This window comes from Monodelphis domestica, chromosome 7 (assembly GCF_027887165.1).
Source record: "Monodelphis domestica isolate mMonDom1 chromosome 7, mMonDom1.pri, whole genome shotgun sequence".
NCBI classification, from domain to species: domain Eukaryota; kingdom Metazoa; phylum Chordata; class Mammalia; order Didelphimorphia; family Didelphidae; genus Monodelphis; species Monodelphis domestica.
Window position 1 is genome coordinate 165,852,449 of NC_077233.1, and position 15,312 is coordinate 165,867,760.

At 34.2% G+C, this 15,312-nt stretch overlaps 1 protein-coding gene and 1 long non-coding RNA gene across 8 annotated transcripts in view; one reads left to right on the top strand and one right to left on the bottom strand.

Annotated features, from left to right (window-relative positions):
* The window catches only part of KIF27 (kinesin family member 27), a 141,793-nt gene that overhangs the window by 25,692 nt on the left and 100,789 nt on the right, over positions 1 to 15,312 (bottom strand). For 3 of the 4 annotated variants that reach the window (XM_007498905.3, XM_007498906.3, XM_007498904.3), the window contains exon 18: positions 3,269 to 12,675. In XM_007498905.3, coding sequence (XP_007498967.2) covers positions 12,191 to 12,675 — 485 coding nt within the window. In that variant the 3' untranslated portion in view covers positions 3,269 to 12,190. Of the gene's footprint in view, positions 1 to 2,657; positions 2,745 to 3,268; positions 12,676 to 15,312 lie in introns of those variants that run through there. The other variant, XR_008913590.1, reaches the window with a different exon arrangement.
* The window catches only part of LOC103097912 (uncharacterized), a 29,905-nt gene continuing 15,037 nt past the window's right edge, over positions 445 to 15,312 (top strand). The window contains exons 1-2 of one of the 4 annotated variants that reach the window (XR_008913593.1): positions 445 to 2,543; positions 14,396 to 14,491. This is a non-coding gene — a long non-coding RNA (uncharacterized LOC103097912). The remainder of the gene's footprint in view (positions 2,544 to 14,395; positions 14,492 to 15,312) is intronic. The other 3 variants (XR_470203.3, XR_008913594.1, XR_008913592.1) reach the window with 3 other exon arrangements.

Sequence of the window (15,312 nt, forward strand, 5' to 3'; positions counted from 1 at the left end):
AAATCTTCTTTAACATTTAAAGCTCTTTACAACCTAGCCCCATTCTATTTTTGCAGACCACTCTTCCCCATGCACTCTAATGATCTAGGGATACTGGCCTTCTCACCATCTTTCAACTCTGAATTTTCACTGTTTCCCATATTTGGAAGGCTCTGCTTCTTCATCTCTGCCTTCTGACTTCTCTGGCTTCCTTTAGGACTCACCTGAAATCCCACTTTTTGCAAATTGCCTTTCCCAGTGCCCCTCACTGATAGAGCTTCCCTTCTGGTATTACCTTGAATTTAGTTACATCACATGTGGATATAGATATATAACTGTATTTTATCTCTACCATTAGAATGTGAACTCCTTAAGAATAGAGATCATGTTTTTTAAACTTTTTTAATAATCCTAGTGCTTAGCAAAGTACCCAGCATATATAGTAAGCACTTAATAAATGTTTGTTAATTGATTGATTTATCATTGGCTTGATATTTGATGGATTGAAATATTTTAAAATTATGAAAACTCATTTATATAGTGTTTTAAGGTATTCAGAGTACTTCCCTCACAATACTGCAGTGATGTAGTCTACTGTGTCAAGTTGCTATGTTACAAAGGCTATAAATATAAATAATAGCTTTGGTCTTTCCAAGTTCCAGAATGTCAGGAGTTATGTAGAATTGAAAATCTGACCTAGCTTGTTTAAGCACTGCCCACCACACTACCCCTCCACATCTTCTCTACTATATTGACTCCTATGCACCTCTTCATGTTAGATAATTTATTCCCTTTATCTTTCCTTTTATCTTCCCTCAGTGTGTTCCCCTTTCTTGTTCCTTAATTCTTTATATCATCCTATCCTTTTCAACTTACTCCCTTCTGTCTATGCATAGTCCTCACTACCCTAACAGTGATAAAGTTAAATATCTTAACTATCATTAGTATCACAGATATCTTCCCTATCTTAATTATCACCTTATAATGACCTAGCTTGGTTAGCATCCCTTATTGAAATAATTTGTGCTTTCATCAATATTTGAATTATGGGTGAATTACGTAGGTCAGTGAGTTGTGATGGCAGTACACCAAGAATCAGGAAATTAAGTAATTTTCCAAAAAAAATCAAATATGTGGAATAATTGTTTTCACACAGTGCTTTTTGTATATTGAGGACCAGCATTTCTTAAGAGGGGAACCCAGGGAGCCCCTGAGATTCTTTTCAAGGGGTTCACTATGTCAAAACTATTTTTATAATAATACTAAGACATTTTAATTTCCAGCATGGCAAATAGCAGTAGACATAACCCACATAAACAAAAGCAATTGGGATCTTCAGTAATTTTTATGAGTAGTAAAGAGTCAGTCCTGAGACCAAAATGCTATAACAATTCAATAGAATTTCAAAAACAGAAAATACGATAATTATAATGATAGAGACTGGACCTTTGATTTCATATGACTCCCAGTTGAAGAAATAAATTCTACCTGTGGAGGTCAGCACCACCTCTGAAGCTTAAAATTTTGCCTAGCCCTAATATACTGAGAGGTTAAATAATTTGCCCAGCATCACATAGCTAATGAATACCAAAGGAAAGATCTCATTTCTAGGTCTACCTGATTTTGAGACCAGATTTCTAGCCACAAAATCATATAGCTTCTCACCATAATTGTAATGTTTTAAAACTAAAATTTAAAGTTATCAAATTATGGAGGGATATGGATCAGATAATATATGAACATATAGAACTTGCCTGAAAGCAATTTTATGTTGTTTGTGGAAAGCATAATCCTTCCACCACCAGCACTTCAGATGATTCACAGATTTTTTTCCATCATGTTTGAAAAAGATAATTCATATAATTGGTCTGGCAGTGCTAGCACCAGTCCTGAAAGATGCTTTTGGAAGAAGCAGGAGGTGTTATAACGTGGTCAATCAAGCTTTAATTTAATGAGGTTGTGCCATGTACTGTACACTGTTTTAAATGGTCTTGATGGTGCTAATTAGGTTTGTAATATATTTGAAAACTGAATTTATCTAGGGCAACTAAAAGGGATAAGTAAATGGCTCAGTGGATAAAGTATTGGGCTGGAATCAGGAAGACACAATTTCAAATCTAACATCAGATGCCACTGGCAATGTGATCCTGGGCAAGTCACTTAACCAATTTGCCTTAATCCCTGGAGAAGAAAATGGCAAAATACTCCTGTATCTTTGCCAAGAAAACCTTATGGACAATTTGTCCATGGAAGTCATGGAGTCATGAAGAGTTGAACACAACTGACCGACTGAACAACCAAGGGCCACTAGTAGATCTCTTTTGAGTCATGATGGTGGTATTCTCCCACAATGACTTGTTTGCTCACAATACATTAGAATACTTCTGAATGTATGTTCCATTACCCTTAACATCTTAACCTGCTGTCACTTGGCTGTTATGGACATTGATACTTTTTCTCTGGCAATGATCAAATTAAGGCAAAGTATTTCTTACTTAATTACCTGCATCTGCATAATGGAAACATTTTTCAGGCTGAGTGTCCATAGAAGAGAAGCCATGATGGTAACATCAAAATTAATCTTAATGCTTTGTATTTATGTGTTATGTACCTCAAGAGACCTATGTCTCTAATAATAATTGGTTCTTGTTAGCATAAACCTAGAAAAAGTTACTTACTGTTTTACTCAATTTTTAGGATACAAATCTTCAATGTTAGGCAATTCTTCAACAACTCTTGGGTAACTGAGTCACATATTTAAGGTTCTGTAGAATACATAGAAAAAGTACAGATAATATTCAATTAAATAAACTAATATTGTGCCTGGTATGTATGTGTGAGGCACAGTGCTAAATGCTAATACCCAAACTGTCTCCAAAAATTAATGGTAATAGAAAATTAAATTTTAAACACCTTTTTTTCTAATTGCCCTATAGAGCTAATTTAATCAAAGTTTAAATAATGATTAGATATTGTTCATCTGTAATCAGAAACTTTAATTACTTTCATTTAGTTAAATAAAGAGGCTACAACTTAGCCAGATGCTACTAGTCGGAAAATTTTGAGGAATGCCAGATGGGGTCTTCATCCCCCCAACCCCTTAAAACTTTCTAGGAAACAGGAAAACTTCCAATGCTGTTAAGCCAAATAAGATGAATTTTCTATAAGAATATGTTATGTTATGCTTGGCTCCCCCAAAACATTATTCCAAATTTCATCCCTTTCTGACAGTACCATAGAAAACATATTTGAAGCAGTAATATTCCTCTAAATTAGGGACGTACAAGTATTACCAAAATGCTAACTTTATTTGATAACAAATACAGTATTTGGATTAGAAATGTGATTAATTTTAAATGTAAAAAGATAGGCATGCAATTTTTGCCTAATTTTGCTGCTTAATTCCGAAAATACAACCAAATCCATGGCTTTTTAGCTTTGTATGTTATATATATCAAGATTCACATAGATATATGTGCTCCATTCATGATGCTCATTGTCCAAAGCCTTGATTGTTAATATCATCTTGATTTAACTTCCATTAGATGAAAAATTAAAGCTACATTTGATTACAAATTTTAAAAAATCTTCCCTTACCACATTTCCCTTTAGACAAAAAAATTGCATTAAGAATAACAGGAATTATCTAGTTTTCATTTTTGTATTTTTAAACCATCTAGCAGTTATATTAAAAATATAATGCTAATTTATCTTTTACCTATTTACTCTTATATGGACTATTAGCATGACTAAAACATCACTGTTAAAACAATTTTCAGTTCTACAGTCTCTCCCTTTATCCCTTCTACCTCTCCTTGAGAAGGCAAGAAAATACAGTCTGTCACTCTTGACCACAAATGCAACTTAATATCTCACACCAATGACCCTGACATTTAATTTGCTTTGTGACAATGAGTTGATAGCTGCAATCTAATTCTTTTTAGTAAAAAGAAAATTCAAGAATGTTTTAGGACAAAGGAAAATTGACCAAATAAAATGGTTTGGGATGGTTTCATAGATCAGACCTGTCAATTATATCTTCAAGTGTGATTATATCATTCTTGTTTCTTTTCATTTCACTAAATCACTGTATCCTATTTTCTTCATTGAATCCATCCAAAAATCATTATTTCTCTGTTGAATGGTTCCATATTTTCCATTCATTGGTCATTATTCAGCGTGACTTTTTCTTAAAGCCTTCAATTTCCCACAATAAATCATTCCAATCATTCTGTAAAGTTATCTTAAAATTTGGAGCATGCCATATTCTGTGTGTGTGTGTATAAACTATTTGTATATATTCAGAATAAGTGAATTATTTTGATTAAGAAGCCAAAAAGTTTAAGTTCTATAAGAATAAGTTTAGAAAAATCTGTTGGGTGTTAGCAAATGCAGTCCTTTCCAAATGTAGCTCTAGCAGTTGAGTAACAACTTTAAACTGAAGGGTCTGTCCCTATACAGTCTTTTAATATTTACAGATGCAGAGAATAGTTTTTTCTAGGAGGAAAAAAAACATTAGATATAAAAAAAAAATTTGTTACTGGGGGCAGCTGGTGGCTCAGTGGATTGAGAGCCAGGCCTAGAAACGGGAGGCCCTGGGTTCAAATCTGGCCTCTGATACTTCCCAGATGTGTGACCCTGGGCAAGTCACTTGACTCCCATTGCCTAGCCCTTACCACTCTTCTGCCTTGGAGTCAATACACAGTATTGACGGAAGGTAAAGGTTTAAAAAAACAAAAAAAGTTGTTACCAACAAAACATTATCAGTCTGGACATACAAAATCACATCTTGTTTTACATAACTAACCAATTTTGAAGTGATAAACAATAATATTGTATGAGAAAAGGGCTCTTTAAAAATATCTTAAATACCATTTTTATTAATTTATAGAACCATCAGGTACCAAATTACAAATTTTTAAAAACATCTGAGAGGCATACATACAATAAAATCCCACAGTAAATTGTCTTGCTATTCTAAAGATTTGGCTATGCTATATATATCCTTTGCATTTACTTGGTAATAGCCTTACCATAACAAGGAAAAGCTATATAGTATAGGTTATCCATATAAATTTCAACATTAATGTTATAACAGGGTTCTACTATATTTGACTTCTTAAAAACCTAGTGATTTAATATATGAAATTTGATATAGAAACTCCTTCCACTGATGGAAATGTACAACTGTCATTTATTAAAAGAATTGATTATGGTACTGAGAGATTAATAGGGTTTGCCTATGGTCACATGCTAATTTGGGTTGAAGGTGAGATCTGAATCTAGGCCTTACTGATTTCAAAGCTACCTATCATATTTGACCTTACCATACATTATGTATTAATAGAGGACTATGTTGAAATAAAAAAAACAAAGTAACATATAATGCCCATATCTAATTTAACTATTATTTGGGCATAATAAGTAGCTAACATAGTTGCATTTGGGTTAATTATGGGAATTCCTTCATGTCAATCTTCCATATGAAGGTCATAAATAAAGAACAATCTGTGATAGCAATAGTATAATAGAAGGTAGGGATTCTGGATATGCTTTTATTTCACTGTAGATTTTTTTTGTGTATCAGACATTGTGCTACCTTGCCTCTACACAACCTTCCACAGTAGGGTCAAGACAGGATAACAATTAAAAAAAAACAACTAGTCTGTCTTCCAGCTCATTTATATTTATATTTATTTCATGAACAAACCTTTCAAAATTTTTATACAAATTGATGTTGTCATTGTCAGTTTTCCCTATGTTGCTTCTCGATCAATAAGCATTTAAGCACCTGCTATATGTCAGATACAAGTATAATAAATAAAATTCTCAGTATTTGTTCAGAGAGAATGCCTTTTTAGGACTATCGGAGGCATTCTGTATTTTAATATCACTTGAAATGTGGCTGATTTTGTTTGTACAGAATCTAGTAGAAAAATTCATATAAATTAAAAGAATTGTATATATTATCTCTTGTTTTCAGAGTAAGATCTTTTAAAAACTCAGGTACTGTGCTTTTAATAAAAAAGGTACTTAAGCTGCATTCAAGATAAACCCCAGATTTATTAGGAATTAACTGTTGAAATAAAACAACATAATTCAACAGACATTTAACTTTAGTGTGTAAAGTAGAGGCAACAGAGATAGACTGTTTTGCTCAGGGGACACACATTGAGCCAGGGGGAATACAACATGTGAATGGGAAAGCATGAAGTCAGGTGTGACAGGAACAAAGAAAAGATGCAAACATGCCAGGGAGGGGATCATTTTCAGATGGATAAATGAGGGAAAATGTCAAAGGTGGTACCCGAACTAAAGCCTTGAAAGATTCTGAAAGGCAGAAATGAGAAGGGAATATATTCCAGGCATAGGAGATAGCGTGGACAAACCACAGAAGTAACAGAATGTCAAATTTGGAGAACAAACTGGTTGTCCTGTGTGTCTGGAACACAGGGTGCATTCAGAGAGGATAATATAAAAGAAAACAAGGCTGGACGAGGAAGTTAGAGGCAGATTGTGGAGAACTTTAACTTTTGGACTGAAGAGTTATTTTCTTCCAAGGGCATTAGGGAACAACTGAAGCATTTTAGTCAAAAGAAAAACAAGGTCAGCTGTCAGGATTAGAAGGACAAAGGCCAAAGATAGGGAGAACAGTTTGAAGGTTATTACATAGTTTACATGTATTAATTATTGTAATTAACATTACATAATATTACGTAGTAATATTACATATTACATAGGCAAAAGATGACAAGGCCCTGAAGTAGGAGCAGTTTTGTGAATGGAGAGGAGGAGATAGATGTAAATAGGATCATGGATATAGAATTAATGGGACTTGGCAATGGGTTAGCAATAAGGAGAAAAAGGGAAGAACCAAAGATAAAACCTAAACCTGAGCGACGGGACATTTTTGGTACCATCAAATAGAAAAGACTGGGAACAGTTGTTGTAGCATCTTTGTTAGGAATGTTGTAGAAAAAAAATCTTGTTCAGGTCTGTGTGGTATTAGAATGTCTCTGAGGTTCCTTCCAACTCCAAGATTCTGTTGTCACAGAAGGGAATGTGATAATGCATCTAGTAGAGATTAATAAAAGCTTTGCTGAGAGGCAGTCAGGATCTATTTGAAGTTGGAATATGTAGGTGTGTAGTAGTTCATCTGTACAGTTTTATTCCAAATGTTTAGCCACTTGTGAATAGGGATAGTAGAGATGATGATACCCAGCCTAGAGGATGAATAAGGCATAAAGACAAATTCAAGGGCATAGGACAGTGCCTTATTGAACTTGGCTAAATCTAAGGACAAGACAATGAAGGGAGGAATGTGTGGCAAGAGCTGAAAAAAAGAGAACAGGAAGGGTTTTATAGACAAGGGTGTGCTGAAGAATAGCAGTTTTCAGAAGGGTCATGCAGTAAGAGATGTGGGAAAATTATAAAACATGAATTTCAGCATTCAAGCTCATGTACGTGGAAGAGTTTGGTTATCTTGTTTGAGTGGTATTCAGCATATATACAGAAGAAGTCTGCCAGCAGGGTTTATGGGATGGAGAAGACTGTAGTCAGAGTGGAAATTCATCGAGTAAAGAGAAAAGGACCTAGAGTTCAGAGGCCACAGAGCAGCATGGATGGAGAAGAGGGGATGTCATCAGACAGGTGACCTGGACTTCAAATGAGAAAAAGGGTTGCCAAACAACCAGAGGAGGTCAAAAAGGAATGTCAGTGAGGAGTGAGGGCAGAATGAAAAGTAGGCTTACTCCTAAAGAATAAGGGATGATGGGAAGGATCAGGAAAGGAAAAGAGAATGTTTATGAATATACAGGTTACACAAGGGATTGGGACAGGATTTGGGATAGGGTCAGGATTGGAGCTGATCAGGATGAATGGGTGAGGAGAAGCGCTGAAGAAAAGGCAGATCTCATTAAATGTTGTTAAAGTGAAAGTGACTGTTTTTGGTGTTTCTCAGGTAGAACCTCCTTAGTTGTCTAAAGCAAGGGAGACTGAGGCCAAGGGTGAGCTGAGGTGGAGCTATGGACAGATGGATATACATACATACATATATATATATATTTTTTTTTTGGTAGAGGATGAAGAGTTGTAGAGTTAATAAAGAAACTCTCTACTATAGGAAATATAGACAATTCATCTCAAAAAATAGACAGTTCATCCCAATTTATGATTTCACAAAGTTACTGTACATCAGAAGATCTTTAATTCAGGGCTTCTTGATTCTAAAACCAGTCTTCTTACACTCTAATATGCTGGTATATACAAGTTTCTTTGTTGTGAAATAGTTTATTGTTTTTACTGAGGGATATCTGATAAAATCTGTTTATAAATAATTTCAAACATTGTTTGAACTTATTCTCATAATATGTTATATAAGTTTATTATTGCTAATTTCAGTGTCTCTCAGAAGAGGTCACTAATTCCTTTTCTACAACTTAGTTTAGTCTTTACTTTTTCTTCTATAATAGCCCTCTTCTCACATCAGTTTATTGGCCTCATGTAGACAAGGCAAGGATGATGGCCATTGGGTACAAAGATGCCATTTCATTGGTGATAAAAGATCTTTGATGACTCTCGAACCCTAAGATTACTAGACTGCAAAGTAGGGATGAAAAAATTAAAATGTGAGAAGTCTAGAAGACATATTATATATGATAACTACTTACTGCTGCTACATTTTAATCATCTTCTGGGGTTATCTCCATTATCTAGTGAACACAGGGACCAGAAAAGAATCTAGCACTCTCCAGCACCAAATCCCTTTTCTTCTCTACTCTTGTTACTTAGAGCCAAAAGCTTAGAAGGAACTTTTGGATCCTACAACCACAAACACCTGCAAATTTTTTATTCCCCATGACATGCTCTGCATTCCATATAAACTGGCCATACATGACATCCCATCTCCTTCCCCCCATGCCTCGGACCCTGCCCCTTTCCCCTCAACTCTTGGAATCATGAGCCCCTTTCAAAGTCTTGACTCTAGGTCACTTCCTACAAGAGACCTTTCCTATTGTTAGGCCCCAGTTCTTAGAGCTTCCTTTGCCTCATCAGAATTAGTTTTTTTTGTATACTTTTTGTATTTATCCGTGTACCCCATGGTTAAAAACCATTTCTTTTGCATTTTTATTTCCTTGGCATCTGCCTGGCATTTTAGTAGACAGTTTAAATGCTTGTCAAATTAAGTTGAATTTACACATATGAGAAAAAGTGGCCCAACTCAACTCTAAGGAGAAATACTTTTTAAAGTTGAGTTCCATTTTCATAGATAAAAGAAATTTTACTTGGCTTGTTTGGAGGTACCTTATTCTTTCTATTATACATTGGTAGGCATAAACACATCAAAATGCCCAGGGGTAATTTAAAAAATGTTAATCATATTTATATGGGTCTATGTACAAGAGATGCATTTTAATAGTCTCCTAATTTTAAGGAATAAAAGTATTTTATTCTACATTTACCTTTTCAGTGACATCTCTTCAAGGAGAATGTCTATATATGTAATTAGTTCTATCAAGGATATACTAAGTTTAATATAATATAGTAACTGGGAAAAGTATTTTTTAGGATGTTCTTAATATTTATTATCACCATTGTTTTACAGTAAACCAAGTTGTTATCTTAGTTATCACAACAACAGATTCAGTAATAATGAATATTATAAAGTACTTATATTAGTATAAAGAATACTAATCCAGCACTACTGTGAAAACCTTTCACTTTGAAAGTGGCATTGATCTATCCTTATAAACTCTAAATGAAGGGGGAAAAGAGTACAGGGAGTTCTCAACTTTCATACATCCCTTATTTATGAATAACCAATCCAGCCACAATTTGCTTAAATATATGATTAAGGAATAGGGTCTTATTAATCTTACAAATAATTATCCTTCACAATTGCATTGCAAAGGTCTTGATTAATAGTTGTATTAAATGTCCCTTGCTAGACATCAAAGAAGAGAATGAATAATTAAAATCTTGGATATCTGAATTCATTTAGTCCAATTTACAAACAGGCTTTCTTCCAAAGATTCATTATTTGTGTGGTGTTTATGGAAAACTTTATACAACCACATTTTCCCATAAAAATGATATTACAGTGTTTAGATTCCAAGGCAAATCCCCAAGAAATAACTACTAAACCTATAACTTATCTGAACTACATATGTAGCATTGTGCTAATGCTATTAGCAAGTTGTATTGTTAGAGAACTTACCCCAAATTACAGTTCCTAATTGGGGCAATTTTGACCAAAGATACCTTTCCCCCTCTTCTGTACCTATTGACAGAAGAGCTAGAACAACTTCCTCCTCTCCCACCCCTGCCCCCAAGGACTTTCTTTTTGCTGCATGAAGGCCTATTCTACAGGGAAGGAGTTCACATTTTGGGGAGTGACAACAGAACTAAATTAGAGGCAGTGAAAGGAAAAGAGAAGACAGAAATTAATCAGTAACAGCCATAGCTAGGAAGTGGCAGTTCTCTCAAAGGCTATGATGGTAGTAATAAGGAAAGAAAGGTCATTTTTCATTTGAGAAAACATCTTGAAACAGGTGAGTCTTGGGTTGGAGGTGTTGTCTGTAAATAAGGTGAAATTTATACATTGCTGGGTGCTTTCCCAGCAAAAGGCTAGTGTAATAATAATGCAGAACTCCACGCACTGACTGACTAAATTTGCTCTTATTTTGTTTTACCAAAACAGCATGCCACAAATACGTGCCTCTTTAAATTGTGTGAATGTAAAACATAGAAAACCAACTTGCAAAACTATCAGTGATGACAACTTGGAATCTTTTTTTTTAAGCAGTAAAAATAGGAATATTGATATTGCAAAGATAAGAGGAAAGTGCTAAAAATAAGTTTTGTTCATCATTCTTAAATGAAAGTACAGGTCAAATCTCACTATACTTAGTACTATTATAACAACAGTCTCAGTTAAAAATAAAATTCATTATGCTCTAGTCAACATTTTGTGTATAGAGACTAATATTCAGTACACTGAAAATTCATTAAAATCAAATAATTTAAAAGCACTTCTCCCCTTTGACATTCACTTTCCTGGGATGTGGTCTATGATTTAATATAAAAAAAACTTTGAGAAAGTGCTGTCTGTATGATGGCAAATCAATGTTTAGCTCGTAATTCTAAACTTGAAGTGTACATTATATAAAATTCCTTGAAAAAATCTTTAAATCTAATAAAACAATATTAAGCAGAAATTCCACTCTTTCACATATTACAGCCCAGATGGACATCTGTACCCAAAGTCAATCTAACCTTGCTATTTACAAATAAGAGTGTGGATTCAGGAAAAAAAAAATCTTAATTTGAGGATTAGGGAGGAAGACCTGAAATTTGTATTTTGCTAGCTAACAAGACAAATTGCAGGATTGCTCTAAATAATTTAACTATGTCCTCCCCAGTACTCTTTTCCTTCAACTGTTACAAAGTAGTATATCCCTATTATCTTATTGCTACGTGGAATACATCTTTGCATCTTTTACTGCTTCTCTGTGTCTTTCTCTCCTATCCCTATTGGCATAAATAAGAAATACACAAAGAGATACAAGGAAAGAAACACATTTAGTATAAACAAAATAAATGACAATAAAACAGTTTAAAAAAAAAGAATACAAGACATGGTTAAAACATGAAGAGCATGATGACACAACTTGAGAAAACTTTAAACTAATTAAAGTCTAAATTAAGATTGGAGCACCTCTATAGTCAAAAGTGACTTCAGGTGTTTTGCAAACAGAATGGCCAGATTGCATTTGGATGCAAGCTTCTAGGTCATAGATAGTAGTTAGCTTTATCCTTTTCAGACAATAGTCATTTTAAATAAAACACTTTCTGAGCACCTTTTAAACTATATTATGCTTTTAAAAAATTATATTATATTTTGGCTTGCCTTTTAGAGGGTTAGTTTCTTAAAAAAAAAAAGAATATCCTTGAAGAAAAGATTTTAAATAAGTGGAAATGTTTGTAAAAAAGAAAAAAACCAAACCTCTGTGCTTTGTAAAATTACTATGAAAATGTGAATTCAGGACTTCTAACCATATAGAGATATGCAAAAGAATTCAAATGTATTTTCCCTTTCTCCTATAGATAGAGCTTATTAACTTGTTTTATAAATATTAGTAGCCTAGAAAAAGGGAAGACATTTAGACATCTCTTAAAAAATATAAAGTGTTAATTATATTAAATAAAATGTCTAAGTCTTTAAATCATTGGATTTCCGGGAAACTTCAATTGAATCAGCAACCATTGACCCAACCCCAACTCCAAGATTGGAGCGTCGTAATGACAGTTCTGAAGCAGAAATCTGACGTAACTCTCGGCGGCATAATTTTACAGGGGTGACCCCTTGTAGTTGTGTCACATTCACAATTGTTTGAGGTTGAGATAATAGTTGAGTGTGAGATTTTGTTAACTGATTTTCATCTGATTCTGTTTTATCTTCATTGCTTAACAAATGCCCACTTTGTGCCAAAGAGCCTGATGTTTGAATTACTTCAGAAATATCTTCCCAAAATTTATGTGGATTTGGTTGTGTTCTTAAGCTACTTGCTGGGTTTTCTGTTTCTTTTACTTTTCCAATGGGGTTGATAATATTTTCAGTTCTGGATGCCCACTTCAGTTCTTCTGGAAAGATACTTGCTTCCTCTTGATTCAGGATTCCATTTCCAGCATCATTATCTAAAGGGAAACAACCAAGGAAGAAAATAAGTTACTATTTCCAAATCAGAAAGGTTGTTCAAAAATATCTTTATTTTATAGTACATTAACTTTTCACTTAACATGTTCATGTCCTGACAAGATATCTTGAAAGACAAAAGTTCATCATCATTTAACCTAAGTTTTACCAAAATAGGGAATGGCCTGAACTAGAGAAGTTTTGAGCTGTATCAGATAGACTCAAGACATTCTTATGGTGCCAAGAAGTTCTAGATCACCCTAGAAGTCTTATTTCTCCAAAACAGAGGTCAAAGAATGGATCTTATTTCAGTGAGGCAGATTTGGGCTTGGAAGTAAAGGAAAGGAAACATCCTAATAGACTTGTTCAGAAATGGAATAGGTTGTTTGAGGCAGTTAATTAATTCTCACTGGTGGTTTTTAAGTGGAGGCTAGGTGATCAGTTGTCTGGGATATTACAAAAAAGGATTCTTGGTTAGACGTGAATTGGATTAGATAGTCTTTAAAGTATCTTACAACTCAGAAGTTATATGAACTTTCTTTTTCAAGCATAAAATGGAAATGTGAGAGTGAGTTATCCTTCGACAATTCTATAATAGGCAGCTTGGTTACATTTTACAAAATAGGCTCTAATGGTTAAAAAATTTGGAACAAAGTATTAAAATACAGACCTTACATTCAGCTGAATAACAAAAGGAACAATAAATACTGCTAGGGTTAGTCCTATACTTGTAATTTTATAAGAAACATATAGATTTACAGCTAGATAGGATGTCAGAGACCATTCTAATCCATTTTATAGATAAGGAAACTGAGGTCAAACAAGGCATAAGACTTGTTCAATGTAACACAGGTAGTAAGCATTAGCAGTAGAGTTTGAACCAAGGTCCTTTAACAAAAAAGCCAGTGCTGTTACCAGTGTATATTCCTTTACAGATATTTTACTCAAATTATATGTGTGGAGAAAATTTGGGAACACAGAAAGGTTTTATCCTTAAGGGTTTTTGTTTTTTTAATTTTGTTTTGTTCTAATTAATAACTGCATTTGGGGGCAGCTGGGTTGCTCAATGGATTGAGAGTCAGGCCTAGAGACAGGAGGTCCTAATTTCAAATCTGGTCTCAGACATTTCCTATCTGTGTGACCCTGGACAAGTCACTTAACCCCCATTGCCTAGTCCTTAACATTTTTTACTTGGAACCAATACATAGTATTGATTCTAAGGTGGAAGGTATTTTTTTTTAAATAACTGGGCACTTCTACTTAGGATATATTACTTGTAGGAATGTCATTCTTTAACAAAAAGTTTACTCAAATTATGTTTGGATTAAAATCTGAGGACACACAATGGTTTTATCCTTGAGATTTTTTTTTTAAACCTGGAGACTTCTAATAGGATATATTTTCTTTAGAGGGAAGTGACTTTTAGGAGACCCAGAGCTCTCTTGATTCAAGAGGGTCTGATACAGTACCAAACTTCTCTTTACCTTATAAGGTACTTCAAGTGAAATCCCCACTTGAGGGCAATTAACAGGAATGATTGCAGTATACCTTATCCCTTGGGAAATCTCAAGTTTTTCTCCATACCCCATTTCTGAGGCTTGCACCTCAGGGCAGAAAATGTATAGTTTCCTGAAGTATATGAGAATTTTTCTAAACTCCCCATAATATTAGTATGTTCTTTGGTGAAGGGAAGTAATAAGGATTCTTCTGCACTGTCAAAAGGTATATATGTTCAAGGACTGCCAGGTAGCACAGTATGATAACACCAGGCCTGGAGATGGGAGCACCTCAAGACACTTCCTAGCTACATGAGCCAGGGTAAGTTACTTAATCCTGATTGCCTTAGTCCTTGCTGCTCTTCTATCTTAGAACTGATACTAGGACAGAAGGTAAGGGTTTTTTAAAAAGGGTATATATTATGTTCAGCTATAAGAAGCCTATTAGACTATCAGTGTCTGAGTTAATAGAAATTTATAGACGTGCAATGTCCAGGTGAATAATAATCAAAATCATCAGATAAAAGTGCTTTAAAAAGTCACCATAATTGATAATCATAGAAATTAAAATGAAAATGAAAACTCAGATGCCATCTTACACATCTTATGTTGGCAGAGATGGTTAAATAACCAATTTCAATGCTGGTGGGGCTATTATACTATTGTATTACTAGTGAGGCTGCATAAAGGTGCCATCATTTGTGAAAACAATGGAGCATTCTGCAGTGAGAGATAGACCCTTTCGTTTAACAATTTCACTACTTGGACTTTACCATAAAATTCTACTGAGAGACTTATATATGTATGTATATATATATATATATAAAACAATCCAAGGTTCCATTATTCACAATGGCAACCTTCCCCCCCCCCCAAAAAAAAGTGTCTCAAAATTTGAAGATTGGCTGGCTGGTCTATGGCAATGGTTACCAATTTTTTTACTTTGTACTCTTGAGGTCCCCCAAAAGTTTTATTTATGTGGGCTCTATCTATTGAAATTTATCATATAAGTATTATTATTAAAACAGTTTTGCCTTCTGGACCTCTTGAAAGTCTTACAAACCACCAGAGGTCCCCAGAATACACTATGAGAACTCTCTGTTTATGCTATGTGAAAATAATGGAAATTCTGGGTATGGACAT